This window comes from Eleutherodactylus coqui, chromosome 4 (assembly GCF_035609145.1).
Source record: "Eleutherodactylus coqui strain aEleCoq1 chromosome 4, aEleCoq1.hap1, whole genome shotgun sequence".
Classification (NCBI taxonomy): domain Eukaryota; kingdom Metazoa; phylum Chordata; class Amphibia; order Anura; family Eleutherodactylidae; genus Eleutherodactylus; species Eleutherodactylus coqui.
Window position 1 is genome coordinate 128,850,043 of NC_089840.1, and position 26,238 is coordinate 128,876,280.

General features: G+C 44.5%; 1 protein-coding gene across 1 annotated transcript; it reads right to left on the reverse strand.

Moving 5' to 3' along the window:
* Positions 1-436: 436 nt before the first annotated feature.
* On the reverse strand, positions 437-25,553 carry BCAS2 (BCAS2 pre-mRNA processing factor). Its single transcript, XM_066600089.1, has 7 exons — positions 25,418-25,553; positions 15,203-15,295; positions 8,828-8,898; positions 6,155-6,316; positions 6,012-6,062; positions 3,087-3,167; positions 437-875 (listed from the first exon to the last, which is right to left on the reverse strand). Exons 1-7 carry the CDS (start codon positions 25,508-25,510, stop codon positions 755-757), a joined length of 672 nt encoding a protein of 223 aa, XP_066456186.1. The 5' UTR covers positions 25,511-25,553; the 3' UTR covers positions 437-754.
* Positions 25,554-26,238: the final 685 nt, after the last annotated feature.

A 26,238-nucleotide genomic window follows, 5' to 3' on the forward strand; every position in this document is an offset into this window, starting at 1 on the left:
GACGTAGTTTCCCGATGGGGCCGTCACTAAGGGGTTAATGACGACAACTTTGATCACCTACTATGATTGCAGAGGTCCAGCATGTCTTACAGTTATCCTTTGATGCTTATAAAAACCTAGTAATAAAGCTTTTCTGCAGATATTTTTCACGTTGGTGTGTATACATTTTTTTTGGGACACCGTATTAAAGCCAGTGTCTAAAACATTTTCCACACATGGTGGACCAAATTTGCATGCGCTTTGAGATCACACTGCAAAGGGTGAAATCTGCTGCAAATCCATATGCATTTTCTTCTGAATGAAGCTTTGGAATATGTATCCTACGAGTCTCTTGCCCTAGTTACATAGGCTCAGGGAGATGTAATGTTTTTTTCTGAACAAAGCAATTTGTCATATTTTGAGATGAAAAAAGTGAGATCGTAAAGGACAACCATAATACACAAAACAAAATAATTTTATTCAAGTTACGACAAGAAACAAAAAACCTGCGAGGTGCACTTATTACGTCCTGCCGAATCACAAAGTGCACATTTGCAACACGTCCCCAAATGATGGCAACCTCTGAAAATGTCCACCTATCAGGCGATTACTAGAAAGACTAGACAAGAATCAGCTGACTTGCAACTTGCATGGAACTGTAGCATAGACAGAAGCACACTGAGAAGCAATGTCACCAGTCTACCTTGGGATTAAAGTTCTCTGATGAACTGGAGGAATAAGTGAAGTGGAAAGGTTGTGTCAGTCATCCATACACTTAATAATTCTCAATATTTTCTTTGTTTTCGCCATCTCTTTGCTTCAGCTGATTGATTTCATTCTCCAGCTGCACAATTGCACGTTCAATCTCATAGTTCTTACTCACGAGAGAAACCCACCTGAATGAAGGGGAAAATAAAACAGACACCGTGAGGGGGGTTCACATTGCTTTTTAATGTACTCTTAGTATATACAGGATACGTATATGATAACCTTATACAGATGTATACAATTTCAAGCATACTTATGTTTTGTTTTTTTTTGCAAATAAGGGAGATTGAATACCTCCACAGTGCCACCTATTGGAAGGCAGCATTCCTTCAAGCCAAAGTCAGACTTTATACACGCCTTGTAACAATGACTGGGAATTAAAAGCAAAGCCAGACTCCATGCACAGACAGCTGTTTATGGGTATTTGCCCAGTGTACAGTAGGAGTCTGGCTTTACTAGTGAAAAGCCTGGGACGGGGGTCAGAAACACTATCTTTTCTCCTTACGGAGAGCACCTAGACGGTGAGTGAGGAGACTCAAAAGGCCATTCATGCTTCTCTGGGTAATACGCAAATATGGGAGATGGAATACAACCTCCACAGTGCCACCTATTGGAAGGCAGTATTCCTTCAAGCCAAAGTTAGATTCTTTATACAAGCCTTGTAACAATGACCGGGAATTATTTGCATATTACCCAGAGGAGCATGAATGGCCTGTGTCTCCTCATTCACCGTCTAGGTGCTCTCCCTAAGAAGAAAAGATAGTTTCTGAACTGTGTTTTTTTTAGCACATATGTTAAACGCACAGCTATAGGTTTCCATAACCGTCTGTTTTTACATAATAAAACGTTAAAGTGAAAAAGGTATGTGTCTTATAAACGTTTGTAGTTGAACATTTTTCTTTAAGAATTGGAGCACAAAAATGTAAACTTTAAATTAATGGAAACAAAGTTCTATCCTTATTACTTTAACAAAAAAAAGCACACAATAGGTTTAACATTGTTTCTGTCCTACAAAAATTCACTATATACTTTTTTCATTGACCCTTTTTTCACCCCTCTTGTCTTTCAAGAAGCATGGGGAGGATTAAAACCCCCAGACTTTCTCCCAGCACATTCCCACTAGGTCCGTGCGCCTTCTAATAAATGTATGCCTGGTCCCAACCAGGTGTACATTTCTGGCATTTACACTAGTTTTTAGTGTAAATTATACTTAAGCCTATTGCTCTGGGGCGGCCCCACCCACTTTTGGAAAATTTGTGTTCCTAATTGTTGCACTAATCCGTTTGTGGAAAGCTTTGCAATTTTTTATTTATTTATTTTACACACACCAGAAACTGGCATAAAACAGTTAGTGAAAGTATCCAAATAAGTATTTAATTTCTCTGTTGACATAGCTTTATGAAAGTTTGTTTATTACGGATAAACTGATATGGACCATTTAATGCATATAATGAACCAAAATTTAAAAATCTCATTCAATTAAAAAAGGAACGTTTATCGGTTGGTAAACATGGTATGTTGACTTTTTACCATCGGTCAGTATGACTGCAGAAATACCAATTTTCTGCAGCGTGTCAAGTTTTAAATTGAAAAAAAAAAAAATTATATATATATTCATTCATAATTGATATTGTTTTTCTTAATAAAGCTTTCTGTTGCCTAAACCAGTGTTTTACATTGTTCACCCTACAGGATAAGGTTACATTTTATTAGTTCAAACCTAGCAATACAAGTTTTTTTTTATTTTAAAAAGCGTAAAAACCACTTTTTTTTTTTTTTTAAACATATACACAACTTTTTTTCCATAACTTTTTCTTAGTGCCCTAGGGTGACATGAACATGCAATCTTTTGATTGCTTCCACAATATGCTGCAATACTTCTGTATCTACTAGGCTTTTGGTTGGGAAGGCAATCTAACAGCACTCCACGATCACATCACAGGGCGGCACTGACTGCTGCATTAAAGGGGTATAATGGCCAGGACTGACATTCTCTCCGAGTGTGGCCAGGTGTCATCTGCATTGTATAGCTGGCACGGCTCCCGAGACTGCTCCATTCAAGCCTTTTGCCATTATGACGCTGAAGAATAGGCTAACTATAGTTATGTAAAGAGCCATTAAACAGTAATATGATTACCATCAAGGTAAATGGATTTCATTTGACTTAGTGTATCTATTGGGATACGGAATACATCCAAACCAGCTTTTTTTTTTAATGCCATAGAATATACAGTATAGGAATGTAGTAAAATAATACTCTGGAATGGGAACAGTGAAAACAATTAGATATTTTCACATTACACAGCTCTGGTAACATTATGTGTGTGAACACAACTTACGTTGACTCCATTTCTCTCAGCTTGGCCCCCGATGTAAGTTGTGAGTTTTTCCTCTGCCAATTCAAGTCCTGAATACGTTTTCTTAACAGAACAAATGGAAATAGATGTAAAGAGTGAAAGGAGAACGCCAGCATTCTCTACAAGGCAAGCACTTTAGAACCACATGTAATGCATTTAGTGGCAGACATTGGTATCGTTTCTGTCCTAGTTATGACTCCCATATATCTTGTCACCAAAATATAATCTTGCCATTAATAATTTTGAATTTAGTGCCTTCAACAGCAACTCCGGGTACTGCAACCGGAACAGAGCAGCTACCATCTCTGTCAGAGCCTGGCAAACAGCTGATCAGTGGGGATCCCGTGCAGCAGACACCCGATGACCAACTAAAGATGACCAGTCTGAGGAGGGGTCATCAATATTGCAGTCCTGGAAAACCCCTTTAAGTTACTTAATTCTGTATTTAGGAAGCATATGAAGAATCATAAAAACAGCAAGAGTACTTACTGGTAATCAGTTTTACAGGAGCCCATGACAGCACCTATGAGAAAATCCACTTCCCTCCAGAAAGGAAACCGGAACCTTCTAGAACGCTTTAACCCCTTCACGACCAATGACGTACCAGTACGTCATGGAGCGTCGGGGTATGTATGAAGAGAGGTTGCGTGGCAACCTCTCTTCATACAGTGCGGGCGTCAGCTGTTTATAACAGCTGACACCCGCGAGCAATAGCCGATCGCGGCCATTAACCATTTAAATGCCGCTGTCAATTCTGACAGCGGCATTTAAATCCTCCGAACGATGTTCGGTAGTCCCGCACGGCCCCCTGCGGTGAGATCGGGGGAGCCGTGCAGGTGTCATGGCAGCCGGGGGCCTAATGAAAGGCCCCAGGGCTGCCATAACAGATTGCTTATCAAAAAGCAGTATGACGTAATGCTATAGCATCACGTCATACTGCAGGAGCGATCATTGCATGTTAAAGTCCCCCAGGGGGACTTCAAAGTAATGTTTAAAAAAAAAAAAATCAATAAAGTTTTTTTTAATTGAAAAACAATGTTGTAAAAGTTTAAATCACCCCCCTTTTGCCATATATATTATTAAAAATAATCTAAATAAATTAAAAATATGTATTCGGTATCGCCGCATCCGTTAAAGTCCGAACAATCAAAGTAGCGCATTATTTTTCCCACACGTTGAACGTCGGCTGAAAAAAAAAAAATGAACGCCAGAAATGCACTTTTTTTTGTTACCTTGTCTACCAGAAAAAACACAATAAAAAGCGATCAAAAAGTCGTATGTACTCCAAAATTGGTACTATCAGAAACTACAGAACATTCCGCAAAAAATGAGCCCTTGCTAAATCATGTCGACGGAAAAATAAAGTTATTGTGCGCACAAAATGACGGCAGAAAATAACTGAAAAAAATTAAATGTCTTTGGAAAAGAAAAAAAAATCTGATTGGTCCTGCTGAGCCAATGAGAGGCAGCAGTCACTCACCCATTCATGAATTCATGAATGGGTGTGTGAGCGAGACCTGCCTTTGATTGGTCAGGCTGTGACCAATCAGAGGCAGCTCATTCAGCAGGCGGGGATTTTAAATCCCCAGCTGCTGAATACTACAGAGAGCAGTTCAGAGAACTGCCGCCGCTAAACTCCGTCTGCCGGGACCGGGTGAGTATATATATATTTTTTTATTTTTACACATTTCTGGATGAATTGCAGGGAAGGGCTTATATATTTAACCCCTTCCCGACAATTCATCCTGCGATCGCCCGCAGCGCATTGCTTTCAACGCCGGCTATATTGCCGGCTCCATTGAATTCAATGGGCTAACATCGTTCTTCTCTGCCACAGCTGTTACAGCTGTGGCAGAGGAGAACGATCTTTATGCTCACAGTGCGGAGGGGGGGGGGGGGGGGGTGTTGGGCGCTCTTGCCGCTATTGTGGCTTAATAGTGGGACCTGGGAACTTGAGATGCAGCCCAACATGTAGCCCCTCACCTGCCCTATCCGTTTCTGTGTCGTTCCCATCACTTTTGTGAATTACCCAGATTTTCACAAATGAAAACCTTAGCGAGCATCGGCGATATACAAAAATGCTTGGGTCGTCCATTGACTTTAATGGGGTTCGTTACTCGAAACAAACCCTCGAGCATCGCGGGAAGTTCGACTCGAGTAACGAGCACTCGAGCATTTTGGTGCTCGCTCATCTCTAGATACTATGCATCGCCCAGATTAGTACACACCTGAACTTCATCTGCTGATGGAAGGACTAGATAAGACACGAGGTCACATGCAGCAAACCTCCGCCCCAGGGGCAGCACCCCACCGCTGAGGGGTTCTCCCATACCTACATGAGAGGATCCAGTGAGGCCAGAAGAAAACAACTTTTCCTTTCTGATCTCTAGAGACATGGGAGGCCAGCATTCACTAGACTTATACCGGACAGGGAACCTTTCAGGCCATCCAGTCTGGGAGCGAGGTCCTACAGTCGGCCACCTTTGGAAATCTGGAGGAATCCTTGAAAGAACCGATAGAGCCAAGCAGCAGCTACCTCAGCATTTTCCAACTTGCCCCATGGATAGGAAACAGGAATTGAGAAGCTGAAGGGTGTTATTACCTTTAAAAAGAGATCTGGAAGGTTCTAGCTTCCTGTCCGGGAAGCAGAGGCGCTCTCATAGGTGCCGTCATGGTCAAAGAAAAACTGAGTAGTTTTATGTAAATTGCTCTTTAAAGGCATTGGGGACTATCAAATAGAAATCTGTATTTTCCTGACCTCGGTGACTTCCCATCTTTAATATGATGCCTTTGGCTCTTTGAGAAAGGCGGTTTATGAGTCAGACCATCTCATTTGCAGAATATATCTGGAGGTGGTCTTGTAACTCTCCCCTTTCTTATTTGGGTGAGGACAATGTATGTACTCACCTTAACTTCTGAAGATCCTTTTGTGCAGATTCAATCATACGAACTAGATTTCTAGAACAGAAGAGGATGTAATTAAGCTTTAATTTAAAAACAACCATTGCTACATTTTCAGTCACCATTTTACCATTTCCAGCTGAACTCACTCATTATATACTCTCCAGGCATTACAGCCGTGCTGAGACATGATCTCCAGATTCTCTATACGAACAGCCTGATGCTCCAGCTGAGCCATGGAATTGTTGACACACTCCTGCCACGCTGTTATGTCATTCCTCTGGCCGGATGAAGGAGCCGGTAATTCATATCTGAAAAGGATAGTACGTCCTTGGATGATTTTATGACAGCACTATAGGGGTAGGTTTACATGAAGCTAAATAGGTGTGGGATTTTACACAGCGGAGAATCCACATTTAAAAAAAAAAAAAAAAAAAAATGCAGCAGAATTCAATTGAAAAGGGTGAAATCTACTGCGAACGCGCATCAATACATGCATCAAAATCCACACCAAATGGTGCAAATGCTAACATGGGTCTGGTGCGGATCCCTAAGGGTATGTTCTCATGGAGGAATTCAATGCAAAATTTGGCATAGCGAATTGCGCTTTACAAAAAAAAAAAAAAAAATTGTGTCAATCCACTGCTTTCTGCCTCAGTTTATGATACGGATCTGCATGTGACATTTACAGGCCAATTGGCAAAATTCATGTGTGGAATTCCTACGTGGATTTTAACTATTGACAGGACAAATGCCACATGGGGATCTGTGTCAAAAACTGTTGGACATACTGGCAAGTTATCTAGAACCATTCAAATATAGACAGACATACTCTAAATAAAAGCTCTTTTAGGCTACCTACATACGTGAAAATGGCCTGATATCACGCTAGTCAACGTGCATTTTCATGTCTCCCATCACTTCTGTGAAGTAACAATCCTCTGGTGTGGCTTTCAGGCATGTTGAGGATCGGCAAGTGTTGCCCATGGTTTTTAGTGGGAAAGCTCGCATTGCATGCCATGGGATGTGTTTTACTGGCCCATTGAAAACAATTGGCGATGCTCTCCCGAGGAACGCAAAACGATGGGACATACGGTGAGGGAAAACATCGCTCATGTGTATAACTATTAAAAAAATGGGGTTCATATTCGCACAAGATTTGAAAATCTTGCAACGCACAGATCTCGCTGGAGATTCTTGGCCATGTGAAACTAGCCTCAGGGTGTGTTCACATGGCAGAATTCACTGTGGAAAATTTCTACATGAATTTCGCCTCTAACCTTATCTATTTTATGCTGATCTGCATAATGTCAGTATGTGAAATCTGCATGGGGGGGGGGGGGGAAACACATTTCTGTGCATTCCTCATAAAAAATAAAAAAAATCATCACACTGGAAAAATTGCATATGAACAGAATAGTTTTTATTTGCTACAATTTTAGAGGAGTTTTTGTAAATAAAGCTTAAAAAGGGATTGTCAGAGAGAAAAGGGTTTTTAGAAAAATATAATAAAGAGCTTACACTAACCCCTCCCCACAAGTCCCCACTGCGGCTACTTTCTCAGCTCTGACATTCTTCACAGGCTGCTGCAGCCAATGACAGAGCTCAATGACCAAGGGCTGTCATTGGCTGCAGCAGCCTGTAAACCATAAGTCAGCAAGGAGTCAAGAACTTATGTTTTTCTCAGGGGGGACCTGTATTTTCAGAAAGACTTCTTGGACGACCCTTTAATTCATTGTATAATATAACAGTGGATTGACACACCATGCTTTTTGGGAAAAGGCCACTGCAGTTTTTTTTTTTTTTTTAATTAAAAGTGAGAAGGCACCGTCCGAACTTTATATTTCCCATCTCTTTTGAATAAACTTCTAGCTTTACTTATGAAAAATATGCTACAAATACAGCCAAAAAAAAAAAACTGAGCCTCATTTATTCACAATGCCTAAGGCCTCATGTCCACTAGCTAAATGGAATTGCGGATTCCGCAGCGAATTTCCGCAACGGATTTTGCCCATAGGGAATCATTGGCCATCCGTGGGTCCATTAAATTGATTTTTGCACCCACGGATGGCATTTTAAAAGAACTGCGTTTTTCACACGTGGGAGAAAAAACGCGGCATGCTCCATTCTGCCGCGGATCGGCAACATTGCTATCACATTGATAGCAATGTGTGTGGATATCTGCATGCAAAAATACCATTTAAAGCAAATCCGCGTGGAATCCACGGCAGATTCTGAGCGGATTGTATTTTTCTAGTGGACATGAGGCCTAAAAGAGTAACACTATTGTCCGCAGGAACCAGAGCTTGGCTCTCATTTCTTACTCTGCCCAGGTAAGCTGAATGCTGCTCTGTGATTTAATCGCCATGGGCAACAAAGTAAGGCCCCCTGTCTACGTGCGTTGCGAAGTCCTGCGGTGGAGATCTGCCGTGGGAGCCGCTGCCGAGTCTCCGACGGTCAGCCCTATCTGATAGATAGGCTGGCCGCAGAGAATTAGGGCAGTTCGCAGCATGCTGCGAATTGCCCGCCGCGAGCGGAGAATCGCAATGATTCTCTGCTGATGGACAGGGGTCGGCGCTTTCATAGCAATGCTATGGAAAGCGTCGGCCGGCGTGATTTGATGGCGGTTTATGGCCGGCGAATACACAACCGTGGACAGGGGGCCTTAGTCTGCTTTCACACCATGTTGATAAATGTGGCCAGTGTGTAAAGTCCCCCTACATGAGCTTGGAAGGAAGAGGCAGATGTGAGCTTACAAGCTGAAAACTCATAAACAAAGAAAAAATGATGCAAAACCTGATAGAAAGATACCCAGGACTCACCTCTTCATGCTGAGAAGTTCAAGCGGCTGGCGAGCAGAGAGTCTCTCAAACTCATTCCTCATTATTTCTGTCTAGGGAGAAAAAGAAAATTATGATTTATATTATATTGTACCCTCTTCTACCTCCCCAGCTACTGAATATTGTACACTATTTGCTAAGATGTAAACAAGACATAAAAAAAACCACAACAAGATTCAGATAGGTCGCCTGCACACTGCCGGGTCGGATCCCGCTGCGAGAATTCTTGCAGTGGGATGCGACCCGTGCCCCGGTATTGAGCTTATACTCACCCATCCATCGTCTTCTCTCTCTGCACTGCGATGTGCCAGCTGGCATACAGCCGCACATGTGCAGTGCCGGCATGTCAGCGTGACATTTCTGTGCAGGCCTCTGCGAGGCTCGCACAGAAATAGGACATGCGGTGATTTGTTTACCACACAAGTTTTCACACGGTCAAATTGTGTCTGTCTGCCTAGGATTGCATTATCTAATGCAACCCTATGGCAGTGTGAACGGAGGCCAAAGCGGAGAATAAAACTGCTACATTCATATACAACAAAAAATAAACCAGCATTCCATGATGCAAGTAAGGCAAATGGTAATAACAGGAAATAATACTGTTTTCTGAGTAATGCTACCCATGAACTACCAAATTTTATGAACTATAAGATGAACTTTTGAGCTTTTGCACTCTAACCAATCATTATGACAATGGGTGTAGACAGGAAGGATGCTTCCATGCTCCAGCCAACACAGACAGCTTGATCTTCCGGGCGGCCGCCCACTCGTCATCTTGGGCGATCACTGCAGCTGAAGCCTGGAGAGCGAACGGACCAAGCCTTCATTTCCTGCTGAGTGGGAAGGGCCCATTGCCACACCACAGCTCTATACAGATTATACTGCTAGCTTGCTATTCCCTGTGGAGCGTGCAAACATTGTGTCTAGGTGAGGGTCTGCAGTAGTCGGGTAAAACCTTCCCCCATTCCCTTATGTATCTGGTCCCAACTACAAATACTATTTAAAAACAACAACACACATGGGCTTTTAAAAGGCCCTGGCCCGTCTACAGGATGTCACCAATGACATCCCATTTAGGTCCACCAACTAGCAGTCGTGTGTAACCACCATGTGATTGCTGCAGCAAATGTACACAGTAACTGGCTTCAGGATGGAAGCGGCGATGATGGGGGAAGCAGCGGGTCAGTGGAGAGGGTTTTTTTTTTTTTTATTTATTTACTGTGAAACCATAATTCCAGCAGCCCCATCTTAGCAGCTCCACCAAACCAGCCATACTATGCTCACTGCCTTTTAAGGCTGGACAGTAAAGAGCATAGACCTACCAAACCAGCAAAAGCCGATAATAATACACTGTTAGTTCACGGACTTTAAGGGAACATGTGGTACTTTATGCTTCCCTCACTGAGAGCAGCATAGAGCGGTGACCGTTTCTTACGGTTGGTCAATTAACCCCTTTAGTGGCACGCCTGGAAAATCTCCAGAGTTTGCTGCACTGAAATGTGCAGAAGACTACCTAAACCTGCCACTGAAGAGGTTAAGAGGCAACGCTATGCAGTCTTGTTGCACTTACATAGTCTATTTTGCCTCTTAACTGACCAACCGGTGAAATCAATGTGTCTATGGGTCCATTATGCTGCCCTGAGTGGGGACAGCCTAAAGTATATAACAGGTTTCCTTTGACAGACTATTGCGCTAAGTCTATCCACGTATACTTAAACCCTCCACTTCAGCTCACCAGGGAAGTTTTAACCCCTTAAGGACCAGGTTTTGTACCTTAAGGACCAGACACTTTAGGGATTTTACCCATGTGGTGGTTTAACTGCACTATATTTTTTCCCTTCAGCTACCAAAATTTTTGCTGCATGACATATAGGGCTATTTTTAAAATATTTTTCATTTTTATTGCAGGGTATCAGCTAAAACAAAATGATTTTAACAGTTATATAGCTACTTTTTAAAATTTGTATTTTACACCTAAATAAAGTATGGGAACGGGTTCCTCATTTTGTTTTGGACGTTTTGATATACACTACCGTTCAAAAGTTTGGGGTCACATTGAAATGTCCTTATTTTTGAAGGAAAAGCACTGTACTTTTCAATGAAGATAACTTTAAACTAGTCCTAACTTTAACCCCTTCCCGCTCCTGGACGTACCTGGTACGTCATGGCAGCCTGGTACTTCCCGCAACATGACGTACCTGGTACGTCCTGGAGATAGCGCGGGATCACATAAGATCCCGCGCTATCCCGCAGCGGGAGCCGGCTGTCAGTCACAGCCGGCGTCCCGCTCCAACAGCGGGGGGGCATCGGAGATGCGCCCGCCGCTGTTAACCCCTTCCCTGCCGCGATCTAAGTAGATCGCGGCAGGGAAAGAGTTCACAGAGGGATCGCGATCCCTGTGTGTCTCCGGCCGGAACTCGCGATGTTATCGCGAGAGCCCGGCCTGTCACCATGGCAACAGGACGCCAGACACCGGCGTCCTGTATTGCCTGTGCCTATAATCGCTGTACAAGCGATAAGGCATGGCAGAGCAGTAGCTTTGCCATGCCTTATGACAGCGATCATAGGCACAGTGATGTAAGTCCCTCAGAGGGACTCAAATAGTATAAAAAAAAGAAAAGAAAAGTGTAAAAAAAAGAAAAATGTAAAAAAAAAAAATGTAAAAAACCCCTTTTTTTATGCTTTTTCTAATATTAGCATAAAAAAAGGGAAAAAAAACTAAAACCCCACATATTTGGTATTGACGCGTCCGTAACGACGTGTACAAAAAGTTGAACACGCTTTCTATTTTGTACGACAAAAAGCGTAAAAAAAAAACGCTAAAAAACAGAGGCAAAATGCTAATTTTTAGCATTTTGCCTCACAAAAAATGCAATAAAAGTGATCAAAAAAGCCGTACATTTCCCAAAATGGTACCAATAAAAACTACAGCTCGTCTCGCAAAAAATAAGCCCTCATAGAGCTCCGTACATAGAAAAATAAAAAAGTTACATGACTTTGAATGCAGCTATAGAGAAAAAAAAAAGATTTCCAAAAAAAGGGGGTTTTATTGCAAAAAAGTGTAAAAACCTAAAAAAAATATAACAATTTTGGTATCGTTGTTACCGTACCGACCCGCAGAAAAAATTTAGTGTGTCATTTATGCTGCATGATTAACGCTGTAAAAAAAAAAAAAAAAATCTATGGCAGAATTGATGCGTTTTCTCTCCCTGTTATCATTAAAAAAAAAAATAAAAAATTTACGATATTGTCTATATACCCAAAAGTGGCACCGATAAAAACTACAGATCGCCACGCAAAAAACGAGCCCTTATACGGCCGCGTCGACGGAAAAATAAAAAAGTTATGGCTTTTGAAAAATGGAGATGGAAAAATACCAAAAAATCGCTTGGTCCTCAACGCCAAAATAGGCCATGTCATTAAGGGGTTAAACAAATGCGCTCTATACATTGCTAATGTGGTAAATGACTATTCTAGCTGCAAATGCCTGGTTTTTTGTGCAAAATCTACAAAGGTGAATAGAGGCCCATTTCCAGCAACTATCACTCCAGTGTTCTAATGGTACAATGTGTTTGCTCATTGGCTCAGAAGGCTAATTGATGATTAGAAAACCCTTGTGCAATCATGTTCACACATCTGAAAACAGTCTAGCTCGTTACAGAAGCTACAAAACTGACCTTCCTGTGAGCAGATTGAGTTTCTGGAGCATCACATTTGTGGGGTCAATTAAACGCTCAAAATGGCCAGAAAAAGAGAACTTTCATCTGAAACTCGACAGTCTATTCTTGTTCTTAGAAATGAAGGCTATTCCATGCGAGAAATTGCTAAGAAATTGAAGATTTCCTACAACGGTGTGTACTACTCCCTTCAGAGGACAGCACAAACAGGCTCTAACCAGAGTAGAAAAAGAAGTGGGAGGCCGCGTTGCACAACTAAGCAAGAAGATAAGCACATTAGAGTCTCTAGTTTGAGAAACAGACGCTTCACAGGTACCCAACTGGCATCTTCATTAAATAGTACCCGCAAAACACCAGTGTCAACATCTACAGTGAAGAGGCGGCTGCGGGATTTTGGGCTTCAGGGCAGAGTGGCAAAGAAAAAGCCATATCTGAGACTGGCCAATAAAAGAAAAAGATTAAGATGGGCAAAAGAACACAGACATTGGACAGAGGAAGACTGGAAAAAAGTGTTGTGGACGGATGAATCCAAGTTTGAGGTGTTTGGATCACAAAGAAGAACGTTTGTGAGACGCAGAACAAATGAAAAGATGCTGGAAGAATGCCTGACGCCATCTGTTAAGCATGGTGGAGGTAATGTGATGGTCTGGGGTTGCTTTGGTGCTGGTAAGGTGGGAGATTTGTACAGGGTAAAAGGGATTCTGAATAAGGAAGGCTATCACTCCATTTTGCAACGCCATGCCATACCCAGTGGACAGCGCTTGATTGGAACCAATTTCATCCTACAACAGGACAATGACCCTAAACAAACCTCCAAATTGTGCAAGAACTATTTACAGCAGAAGCAGGCAGCTGGTATTCTATCGGTAATGGAGTGGCCAGCGCAGTCACCAGATCTGAACCCCATTGAGCTGTTGTGGGAGCAGCTTGACCGTATGGTACGCCAGAAGTGCCCATCCAACCAATCCAACTTGTGGGAGATGCTTCCTGAAGCGTGGGGTGCAATTTCACAAGCTTACCTCAACAAATTAACAGTTAGAATGTCAAAGGTGTGCAATGCTGTAATTGCTGCAAAAGGAGGATTCTTTGACGAAAGCAAAGTTTGATGTAAAAACAATGTTATTTCAAATACAAATCATTATTTCTAACCTTGTCAATGTCTTGACTCTATTTTCTATTCATTTCACAACGCATGGTGGTGAATAAGTGTGACATTTCATGGAAAACACAAAATTGTTTGGGTGACCCCAAACTTTTGAACGGTAGTGTATAATGTGTGGTTTTGGATTACAGGGCGCATATGGTGACAGTTTTGGTTGGCATCGGCTTTGGGTTATTTTCTTTATGTATATATTTTTATTTTATTCTGTAGTTTTGTTTCACTTATTTTTTTAACTTTTTTTTTTACCATCTATGTCCCACATTACGTTATATAAGACCTCTGGGGAACATTAACATTTTTTTTTTTATTACACACTTTTCCACTGTAGTTGGGGCATCCATAAGAGCAATAGTAGTGACAATAGTCACTGGCTAGAGCTGATCAGGGTCTGCTAGGACCCTGCTACTCTGCTGTGCCAGGGAATCCCAGCGGTCACGTGACCGCCAGCTTGCGTAGTGGAAGAAACACTTCCACTTTTTATCACATAGCACTCTTTGAGCGCTATGTACCCGAGAAAGGAGGGGACCGAAATGGTTAAAAACTGCTTCTCCTTTAGGTTCTCAGCTGTGACTAACAGCTGACAACTTGACCTGCTTCTGCTTGATTGCAGAAGCAGGGGCTTTAATTCCCCGCCATATTTTTACTATCGGCTAGGATTATAGCCCAGGACCAAGCACCGTATATTTACCGTGCTTGGTCCATAGGGGTTAATTAGTAAGAAAACAGAATACAGGCATTTCGGTCATCTAAATCCGGGTGCGTCTTGTAGCCTGAAAAAAACGGTGCTTCCTATCCTTTGCGGATTGTGCCCCAGATCTTGACACAAATCTGTAGCAATTCCACTGCAAAATCTGCATGTGCTTTTTTTCCCTGTATAGCAAAAAACTGACTTTAATAAATAAATATATATTTATTAAAAAGTTGAATGGATGAGCAGGCAGGCATACAGAACATTAAAAGGGCTATTCCCTCCTCCTGAACCACACCTGCTACATGATCTGACCTCCCACCCTATTCTAATTCATGAAGGTGGTCAAGAGTAGGACATGCAGCACAAAAATCACCCATGGTGTATCGCTTCATAGGCCATTATGGATCTGTGTGCTGTGAACTATATGGACAATACATGGCCTGAAAACATAGCTGTCCGAATGGGCCTTTATACTACTGCATTTTCCCTCCAGCAGATGCTCCAAAGAAATGCCTGGCTGGACCCAGGAAAATCAGCTTTTTCCCCCAGGAATGCCATATTGGCTCTAAACACAACCCTTTTAATTTTATACATGTTTAAGAAATGCCCCATCATTCCCTTCCTACACGCCAGAGGCTGCATTGAAAAATGTGCAAAATGAAAAACTAGATAGATTTAATTTTGTACGTAGCTGCTGCAAACTGATTGCTTGATAAGGAAAACTATAGATTTGACATGCTCTGGCTGCTGAAATATAATCAAAGTATGCACAGACCCTATAGAGAGAATTGCAGAAAATACCTGCAAGTCCTTATCTACATCCATACCTCAAATGCAGAGTAGTCTGGAGTGGGTAAGTAACTCAGGTAATTTTTGGTTGGGCGATATCGTCTGGTTTCCTCTTCCACCAGTGCAGCGGCCTAAAAAAATAAAATAAAATAAAATAAAAATAAATAAATAAATAAAACAAAAAGGAAAAGAAAATAAGATCAAGCCAGATACAAAAAAATAAAAAAAAAGTTACAGCCAGATGGAGTGCATCAAGCAGCAGCATAAGCCACAGGTCTGTTCAGCATCATTTACAGAGATCTTAACCCCTTCCCTCCCCATGACGTAAGGATACGACGTGGGAGCGGGGTACTTCCCGCAAAATGACGTACCCTTACGTCATAGGGATAGCGCGAGATCATGACTGATCTCGCGCTATCCCGCAGTGGGAGTTAGCTGTCAGTTATAGCCGGCCTCCCGCTGCAGCAGCGGTGCATCGGAGATGCGGCCCTCGCTGTTAACCCCTTCCCTGCCGCGAACTATGTAGATCGCGGCATGGGAAGGGTTCACAGAGGGAGCGCACTCCCTCTGTGAAGTTGCTGGGCTCTTGCGATATAATCGCAGAGAGCCCGGCTGGTTGCCATGGCAACAGGATGCCAGATACCAGCGTCGTGTGTTGCCAGAGCCTATGATCGCTGTATAAGCGATAAGGCATGGCAGGACAGAAGTCCTGCCATGCCTTATCACAGCAATCATCAGTGCTGGGCTTTACGTCCCCCAGAGGGACATACGTTGTCTTAAAAAAAAAAAAAAAAAAAAAGGGTAAAAAAAAATCTTATGCTTTTTCTCATATAGCATAAAAAAAAAAAATTAAAAAAATGGCACAAATTTGGTATCGACGCGTCCGTAACGATCTGTACAATAAGTTTAACACACTTCTTATTCTGCACGGCAAAAAGCGTTTAAAAAAAACGCTAAAAAACAGAGGCAAAATGCTAATTTTTAGCCTCCCAAAAAATGCAATAAAAGTGATCAAAAAAGCCGTATATTCCCCAAAATGGTACCAATAAAAACTACATCTCGTCTCGCAAAAAATAAGACCCCACAGAGCACAGTCCATGGAAAAACTAAAAAGTTACAGGGACTTTGAATGCAGCGATTTTCAAAAAAAAAAAAAAGAGTTTTTTATTTGCAAGTGGAAAAACCTAAAAAAAAAAAAGAATTTTGGTATCGTCGTAACCATACCGTCTGCAGAAAAAAATGTATTGTGTTATTTCTGCTGCATGACTAACGCTGCAAAAAATAAATAAATAAAACAATCTATGGCAGTATTGATGCGTTTTCTCTCCCTCATAAAAAAAAAAAAATAATAATAAAAGTTTTACAATATAGTCAATGTACCCAAAAATGGCACCATCAGAAACTACAGTTCGCCACGTAAAAAACAAGCCCTTATACGGCCGCGTCAATGGAAAAGTAAAAAAGTTATGACTTTTGAAAAAAAGGAGATGAAAATCCGCCAAAAATCCTTGCGTCCTTAAGCCCAAAATAGGCCATGTCCTTAAGAGGTTAAAAATGGTGAGGAATTTAAACACAAAGCACATTAGACTGCTGCAGAAGTGCCACAGTGGTTGTATTACGTCAGGTTTAATCTATCGTGCAAAGTCCAGCTGTGACTCAGAGTAAGGCAGCCGTGACCGCGCATGCGCAGCACTGCTCCAGTCACTTCAATGGGACCATCAGAACGCAGACCATCTCCAGCAGTCCTACTGAAGTAACTGGAGCGGTGCTGCTAGGCCACCATACTGCTTGGGATGAGTCACAGCTGGACACTCTGCATAGTCTGATAATTCTTTTCCAGAACAATAGTGCCCCAAGTAAACGTATTGCGGAAACAGCAGGTCACTAGTAGATTTCATGTTAACCCCTCATTTACAGTCACATATGCCACCAAAATTCTTGTAATGGAAACATACTGGTTGGCGTTGATCACCGGGCGCACGGACTGTCCGGAAACGTTTAGGGCTCATGTCCACGGGCAAAATGTGATTTAAAATCCGCAGCGGATCTCCCGCGCGCGGATCCGCACCCCATAGGGATGCATTGACCACCCGCGGGTAGATAAATACCCGCGGATCGTCAATAAAAGGCATTTAAAAAAAAATGGAGCATGAAAAAATCTGGACCATGCTCCATTTTCATGCGGGTCTCCCGCGGGGACGGCTCCCGCGGGCTTCTATTGAAGCCTATGGAAGCCGTCCGGATCCGCGGGAGACCTAAAATAGGAATTAAAAGCATTTACTCACCCGCAGCGGGCCGCGAAGCTCTGCTCTTCCTCACGGCCGCATCTCCCTTGCTTCGGCTCGGCGGATGTGCCCGGCGCATGCGCGCGGCACGTCGACGACGTGCCGGCGACGTGCCACCGGCGTCAGGAATTCATCCGCCGGCCGAAAATGAAGATCCGGCCGTGAGGAACAGCTGACCTTCCCCGCACGCTACGGATAGGTAAATGCTTTTAAATTTCTATTTTCAGCGCTCATGTCCGCGGGGCAGGAGGGACCCGCTGCAGATTCTACATGTAGAATCTGCAGCGGATCTGATTTTCCCCGTGGACATGAGGCCTTATGGTGACGGCCGTGTAGTCTGTAAACAGGCCCTTAAAAGCTACTTTACAATATGGCCGCCAGACAGCAGACTGGAAGGCTACTTTCACAAATGCGTTAGGATCAATTCAGGATTTTTGTCTCTCCGCTTTATTTCTCGAGGAGAGAAACTGAAATAAAATTGAAAAACTGATCACTCCCCCCCCCCCCCCCTCACATTGATTTCAATGAGGTTTAACAAAAACAAAAAACCGGAAGCAGATTGAAAGGCTTCCATGTGCTTCAGCTCCATCAGGTTTCCGTTTTTTTGACAGTGTTAATGCTACAGACTGCGCTACTTTCCCATTAAAAAAAAAAAAAAAAAAAAATTTAAAAAAAAACAGTCTGAAACCGTTCCATTTGCATCCCCCCCCCCCCCCCCTTTTAATTTCAGTTTTTCTCCTAAAAAAATGGAGACGGAAACCCTGGACCGAGCCTTGTGAAGAAGCCTTGTCTTTAAGACCTGTTGGACAAGGTGGGCTCTCTTCACACTGCTGTCAAAATATCTTGTCTTGGGGAAAGATGTATTAAGCCTTTTTAACAAACTGAGTGGCGGAGACGTGCAGCCCGCCCTTGAAGTGGAGGTACTGTCCAGGTTCCCGGGTTCTATATCCAAGACGAAGAAAGGCCTCTTGCGCTTTTTTGTACAGGCTGTCAGACAGACCATCCCTACGTTCTGGCGGTCTGATGCCTTTCCCTCCAGAGCTCACTGGGTCGAAGCCATCAATGAACTGGCAAGATACGAGGAGATGAGTGGGCGAGGCCATGAAACCTGAGGGTTACTTTGCGCTTTGGCGGCCCTGGCTGGAGTTCAGAACCACCACTGACACCATGGAGTGGGTGGCATGGGGATCGCTGCCTCCTCGGTTACTCCGCCAACTCTCCTCTTCTCCCACCTGAAACTTGGGGAGCAGAGAGGTGCGTGGTCGGAACCTGAGGACGAGTGGCCAGTCCGCTATGAGATGGCGTCAATAGACCCAAACGACACGATAGTTGTACAAGATTGGTGCGGTTGCCTGGCCTACCCCCCCCCCCGCTCTCTACTTTTTTCTCTATGCCTTGTCTTTCCTCTTCTACTGTCTGTTACACAGTTCTACCTTACTACAAATGTGTGCTTAGCTAAGTATTGTTAAACATAAAATTGAGGACAACCCGACTCACCTCACTAACTAGGTGAGAGAAGGGTGATTCAAGTAGACGTCTATTCGTTAAACTGTATTGAAGCTATTTTGAAGTCTTCTTTTATGCCCTGACTGTACCATTACACTGATTGTCCTAATAAAATCTTATTGAACAAAAGAAATGTCTTGTCTTCTCATAGGACTTAAAAAAAAAAAAAAAAATCATATTTTTGTACTTACTATAAAATCTCGAGGACACAGCTTGGATCGTGGGTATAACTACTGCCACTCGGAAGCAGACACTAAGCAAGAAAGTGTTAGCTCCTCCCACTGGCTATAGCCCCCTGCAGGCACCAAGATAACCAGTAGGAGCAGTGGATAGGAAAAAAAAAAGGAAACAACATTGGAGAGAAAAAGTAACTCTTAAAGCGTGCAACAGAGCTGAGAACCATGTGCAACTCCAAGGATTATGCCCCAGCAAGGGAGAGAACATGTTAAGATGAACAACGTTTGACAACACTTTGGGTGAATGCTGTGTCCTTCAATTAACGAAATAAGAAAGATTATGGCAAGTACAAAAATCTGGTTCTATTGTCCGTTGCATTGAAGGACGTTCCAAAAGCAGCCCCTCAAGAGTGGGAAGGACAAATTGAAATATATGCGGTTGGTTTACGGCAGTTTGCAAGACTTTTGACCAAAAGAGGTGTCAGCGGATGCTAAAATGTGAACATCATAGAATTTAGAGAAGGTGTGCAGAAAAGCCCACATAGCGCCCTACACACTTGAATAGCTGAGGCGCTGTTGTGTACCGCCCAAGTGGAACCCACCGCTCCAGTGTGCAGTAACACAGAAGGGAAGTTCCCTGGCTTTGGCGAGATAGCCCTCTACTGTTGTGAACCTAATCCAAACGCAAGACAATAGATTTGGAAGCTGCTAGGATTCGTCTCAGCCCGTCTGGAATCACAAAAAGAGATCAAGCACCTTGGAGTGGAGTAGAGCCATCATAGATGTCAGAACCGTGGTGAAAACTTGGGGGGGGGGGGGGGGGGGCCCATGGTCAACCTGAATGGTAGACCCAAGAACTGGTAATTATCTGTGTGTATGGCAAAGCGGAGGAAACTATGGTAAACTCAACATACTGCCACTTGAAGATAAGTGTCCTTGAATTCTTTGTAAGACAAGAACTCCTCCTGCTCCATAGACACTATGACCGACCTCAACAATTCTAACCGGAAGTGAAAGACCAATTCAATTTTTTTCAGGTCCAGAACAGGTATGATAATGCGATCCTTTTTGGGCACCATGGACAGGTTGGAAAAACAACCCTTGAAATGTTTTGAAAGTGGAAACAGCATCATTACTCCAAGATAGCTCAGAGTCACTATTGCCTACCCAAAGCAGTGGCCTGTAAAGGAGACGATGGGATTCTAGAAGCAAAGAAGCAATCAGCAGGATGAGCTAAGAATTCTATGATGTAGTGCAAAGAAATGAAGCCCAAAGCCAGGCGTCGGAGACATGACCAAGCCAGATCTCCCCGACAGGGAAAGTCATCCCTCCATTCTGGATGAATTAGGTCGGGGGTTCCCTTCATGCAGAAGCGGAAATGGAGGATTGAGGGTAAGGGACACAGAGGTGGTCAAGGCTTGAAAGAGGGTTTGCAATGGTGGTCTTCTGAAGATTTCTTGCTATCCAAGGACCTGGGCTGGAGTGACAAAACGCAGACTGTTTCTTGTGTATAGACCGGCTGGATTTATGCCGTAGAAGATGTGAACTCTCCTCCTCCTCCTCTCCCCCCTCCCCAGTGGCCTCAGAAAAAAAATCTCATCCAGTCTGGCACCAAAAAGACATGAACCACGGAAGGGAAGGCAAGGTAATGACCTCTTAGAGGCAGCATTTTCAGTTAAGAGACTTAAGCCATAGAGTTCAGCACGAGGTTACCGAAGCAGCTGCGGCCAATTCATCCTAAGAAGAGTCCGAAAGAATGCCCCAACGTGGTTGCTTAGCCCACTCAGTAGTGGCCCTACTGACTCAGGTAGAGGGAAACACAGGCCGAAATACCAAACCCACAGCGTCAAAAGTGGCCTTGGCAAGAAACTGCGGAATATGTTGGCGCTATACAAATAAAGTTTATTATTAAACTCAAACATTTCATCCCATTTGTCCCTAAAGGACGCAGCATCAGCTATTGGCAAGATAGTATGGACTAGCAGGACACTGGGGGGGGGGGGGGGGCACTGAACAAAGAAAATTTCCATAGATGTAGTTGGCAGCTGATCCTTCACCTGAAGGATCTCTTTCACAGTCACCATCAGACTATGGACCAGAGGACAGCTTACAGGCCTGCACCTCATCCAGAGGAGTCCGAATGAGACCCAGAAAACTCCCTCTTGGTGCAGTTGTTGTCTCTGGTAGAGAGCCTAGAACTTGGGGAGGGGGGGGGGGGTATGCTGAAACTGGGGAGCTGGAAGGATGCCTCAAGTTAGGTCTACCACATGGAGGGATGTGTGTGGCAAAATCATCATCACAAAAACACTCTTTGTAGCAGCTGATGAAAAGAGTGGCCCAGCCTGTCTAATATGGTGGTAGAAGTTTTGGTAAGGTTAGATACCGCCTGAGAGAGGGAGCGAGCCCATTCCGGTTCAGCAGATAGAGGGGGTTGGACAGGAAAAGCATAGCAGAGGAGGGTGGGAGCCAATTGGAAAAGAACAGTCAGACGCCAAGCCAGAAGATTAAAGGGAGAACAAGAAGCCCACCCCCGGCAACGAAAGGCCCTATTAGTAAGGAAACCACCCCCAGCGGTAACTAAATTTGCGGGCATGGGAGCCAGAAATGTAGCGACTGAAAATTGCCCTACAGCCCTAAGACAATCCGCAGAAGGAGGCACCTCCCATAGTCTGGAGAACGAGACGCCACTGGACCCGCTTCCAGAGACAGCCCTGCTGCCGCTTGGCAAGTCCTCCACCACAACCGTGGTGAAGAAAGGAATGGAGGGTCCCATTATATCTCCCCTTCCCACCCAAGCACACTTCTCCCCACCCCCGGAGTGGCACAGGAAAGGGGGCTATCCCATCCCCCATGTCTTGAGCTGTCGGAGGTATGCAGAGGGGAAGAGAGCATGGCAGTGATAGTGGTGATAGGAGAAGAAAAGGTGGGAGGAAAATATTTTTCCTCCAGCAAAGAGAATGCACCACTTTCCGCTGCAAATAATCTAGCTTCCGTTTCTAGCAGTGTATTCCCCAATGCTCACCTGCCTTTGATGATAAAGGGAGTGCTTCAATGTGAGGATCACTATAGCTGCTGGGTCAGGGTCAAACTAATGTTGACCTTGTCTTCTGAGGGTCAGATGGTGAACAGATAGGTTAACTACGGGCTCTTCACCCTCCGCTGTGGGGTAAATAGGGAGAGTTGAATACCAGCCCTCAAGTCCCCTAGTTCAATAACCAATGAAGAAAGAGGTCTGCCTCCTAAGGACACTAAGCTAAAACAGGTTAGCTTAAAAAGCCTGCAGTGGATGTGTAGCCAGTAGAAGGAGCTAACACTTTCTTTCCTTAGCATTTGGCTTCTAGTGGCAGTAGCTATACCCATGGTTCTAGGCTATGTCCCCCAATGCAATAGATAAGAAAAGATAGCGGCAGTGCCGGATCCATCATACAAACACTTATGGCACTTGACGGACCTCATTAACAAATGAAGTCTGTCAGATTTCGGTCATACTTTCCATCATTTTACAGGGAAAAAGCTGCATTTATGGGAGAATCTCATGAAGGATGGGTGAAACAAAAACTGGAACTGACAGCAGTCTTCTAGGACGGTGATCTTGATGGCTGATCTCTAGGAGTCAGACGCCCCTGATCTAATATTGATGGAGGATCTTAAAAGGGTTGACTGGTTACCAAACAACATTCCACACATACCACCAACTGTCCTAAAATAACAAACGGATCAGTACTTACCCCTCCTGCCGCCCACGATCCAAGCTCTGCAACCCCGCTGCAGCTGTGGTGCTTGTTATAACAGCAGACGTCAGCAGAAGTTGCTTGACCATTGCAATGTTTAGCATTCTGAAGTCCTGGCATCATGGCGCCCGGGTTCTGAACAAAAATGCCAGGAGAATGGGCAGTGATGGCTGCAGCAGTCAGATGACTTCAGCTGACAACAGCCCCAACAAACACTGGGCCCACAATGGGGTTGCAGTGCTGAATGGTGGCGTCAGAGGAGGGGTAAGTACTGATCCTTTTCTTATCTTAGGACATTTGATGGTGCACCATTTTTCAAAAAAACTAATTCCACCCCTAGTAGAAGTTGTCATTTTGCTACAAGACTCGTCCTGCTGTTCCATCAAAGGATGATATACAAATAACGATAGTTATGGTGTGATTAGATGAACGGTCTTGTCCCCAGAGGCCCTAAAAGTGGTTCCCCCCTTGGCCTATAAAAGGCTCTCAGAGGCTCCTTGTGTGCAGTGACCTCTTCCTCTTGTGTAGAGCTTGTTGACCACTAGACGCCTCTACGACACAGAGAAGAGATTTCACCCCATTACCAGAGTCTGAGAGGGGCGCATTATTGGGATGCGAGAGGCTGGATGGTCGTATTGACAAATTGTCCCCCACCAGCCATTGTGACCAGACTGTTAGGAGGTGTTGGGACCAGTGGATGTGTGAGGACACACAAGGTGACCGGGCTCAGGACATCCCCAACAGACCACCGGTAGAGAGGATCGTCTAATTGTCAGGCAAGCATGAGCAGCTGCAACTGTTTCATTGTTCACCATCCAGAGGCAGATGGCGCCATCGTTACACCCATATGTCTGTCAGAACCATTTTCAGGCACTTGGCTGAAGGACATTTAGTCTCACGGCACCCATTATGTGTACTGGCTTTTCCACATACACCCAATAGTCCTATGTTTGCAGTGTTGTCATAAATGATGAAACTGGACTGCTACGGGGTAGAACCGGGTTGTCTTTAGTGACACATCTAGGTTTAGTTTGGGCACAGATGACGGCTGTGTTCATGTCTAGAGACCTCGTGTTTAGCGCCTCAATCCTGTCTTTGCTGTGGAGCGGCACACTGCCCCCTGCTGGTCTGGTGGGCCATCGCATACAACAGTCGGTGGTATGAGGGACAATGACAGCTCAGTGATATGTTCAGGACATCCTGCAGCCACATGTGCTCCTCTCATGGCGGCTTCCAAGAGGCAGCAGGATGCTTGGCTGCACACACAAGGGGGTCATAGGAATGTCGCCACAGCATTACCCCACTTCCGTGGCTGCCCGGTCGCCAGGCTTATCACCAGTAGAACATGTACGGGACCAACTGGGGTACCAACTTCAACAGCCTACGAGTTTCCACGATCTAGAGGCTCAGTTACAGCAAACGTGGACCGATATGTCACAGGATATCATATAGAACCTGTATGCCTGCATATCCGCCCATATCAGATCTTGTATCCAAGCTAGAGGTGGTACAACAGGGTCCTAGAGCCTCCATACTCGCCCGTATCACATCTTGTATCCAAGCTAGAGAAGGTACAACAGGGTACTAGAGCCTCCGTGCCTGCCTGTACCACATCTTGTATCCAAGCTAGAGGTGGTACAGCGGGATACTAGAGCCTCCATGGCTGGCCGTATCACATCTTGTATCTAAGCTGCAGGTGGTACAATGACACAAAGTCTCATTTACTTTGGACAGCTTGTAGGGGAGGGATTGGTTTTGACAAGGAGTGTACATAGGTAACTGAACAGTTCCATTAAAGGGGTTGTCCCGCGCCGAAACGGTTTTTTTTTTTTTCAACCCCCCCGTTCGGCGCGAGACAACCCCGATGCAGGGAAGTAAAGGAAGCTTACCGGAGCGCTTACCTTAATCCCCGCGCTCCGGTGACTTCAATACTTACCGGTGAAGATGGCCGCCGGGATCCTCTGTCTTCGTGGACCGCAGCTCTTCTGTGCGGTCCACTGCCGATTCCAGCCTCCTGATTGGCTGGAATCGGCACGTGACGGGGCGGAGCTACACGGAGCCGCTCTCTGGCACGAGCGGCTCCATAGAAGACTACAGAAGACCCGGACTGCGCAAGCGCGGCTAATTTGGCCATCGGAGGGCGAAAATTAGTCGGGCTCCATGGGAACGAGGACGCCAGCAACGGAGCAGGTAAGTAAAAAACTTTTTATAACTTCTGTATGGCTCATAATTAATGCACAATGTATATTACAAAGTGCATTATTATGGCCATACAGAAGTGTATAGACCCACTTGCTGCCTCGGGACAACCCCTTTAAGTCTGAGCCATTGAAGTACACGGAAATTCCGTAAAGTCCCGTGTGAAGCTGCACACTGACCCCCAGCTTTATTTAAAGGAGTCTTCCAAGTTATTAAACAAACGGTTGGCCACACAGAAGCTCCTCCTATCACATACACGTCACTGCCGGCGGGATGCAGTCGTTTATTAAGAGCGGTTATCCCACTGCTGAACAGAGAGCCGCTGTGTGACCGGACTGTGGCTCTGCAGCACTCACCGCCTCCCGCACTCCCGGAGCATCATATCCCTGGTCAAAATACGGCAACGCATCCACCACCGCATCTCCCGCCACAAGACTGGTCCCCGCCATCTTGAAACCTGGCAGTACACTGAGGGACGCATGCGCGTGATGACGTAGTAACCGGTATAGAGAGGCGTTTAGTATAGAACGCAGGTGCTGCTCGCTGATTGGTCAGCAGCCTGTTGTGTGTACACGTGACCGGATGGGTAGTGAAGTATCTGTGTTTCCAACCACGTGTTCTCTACGGGGTTCATGTACCCTTTAGGGTAACAGAGGCGTTATCAGCCATAGCAAGCCAGGAGAGTGTGCAGTCTATAAGCCCCCTCACAGGGGTGTAGTTGTGTGTCTGAATGCTGCCCATCTACGGAGAGAACTATATACGTTTTTGTGTGCACATTGCCATATTTGACCGTACTATTGCCATGCGCAGGGTAGGTGCTCTTGTGTGCGGTTAGATATATGCGTGAATTGGAATGGCTAACTAGTCTGATGAGTTTCAGATGTGTTTTTTTACGCAATTCCGTAGCGCTTTACGCATCTCCTGTGCATCCCCATTGACTTCTATGGGGACTTCTGGTGTGCAGGAAAATAGAGCATGCTGGGACTACTGGATTGAAAATAGAGCATGCTGGGACTACTGGGTTGAAAATAGAGCATGCTGGGACTACTGGATTGAAAATAGAGCATGCTGGGACTACTGGATTGAAAATAGAGCATGCTGGGACTACTGGATTGAAAATAGAGCATACTGCTTTTTCTTTTTGCGACCAAAATGCGAAGAAAAAATCCGCGCATGT

Excerpts from the sequence above, each read along its gene's own strand:
- BCAS2 (XM_066600089.1), bottom strand. The coding sequence starts at position 25,510 with ATGGCGGGGACCAGTCTTGTGGCGGGAGATGCGGTGGTGGATGCGTTG. Across the intron at positions 8,899-15,202 it reads CAGACTACTCTGCATTTGAG|ACAGAAATAATGAGGAATGA; the intron begins GTATGGATGTAG and ends TTTTCTCCCTAG. Across the intron at positions 3,168-6,011 it reads AAGGATCTTCAGAAGTTAAG|AAAACGTATTCAGGACTTGA; the intron begins GTGAGTACATAC and ends TGTTCTGTTAAG.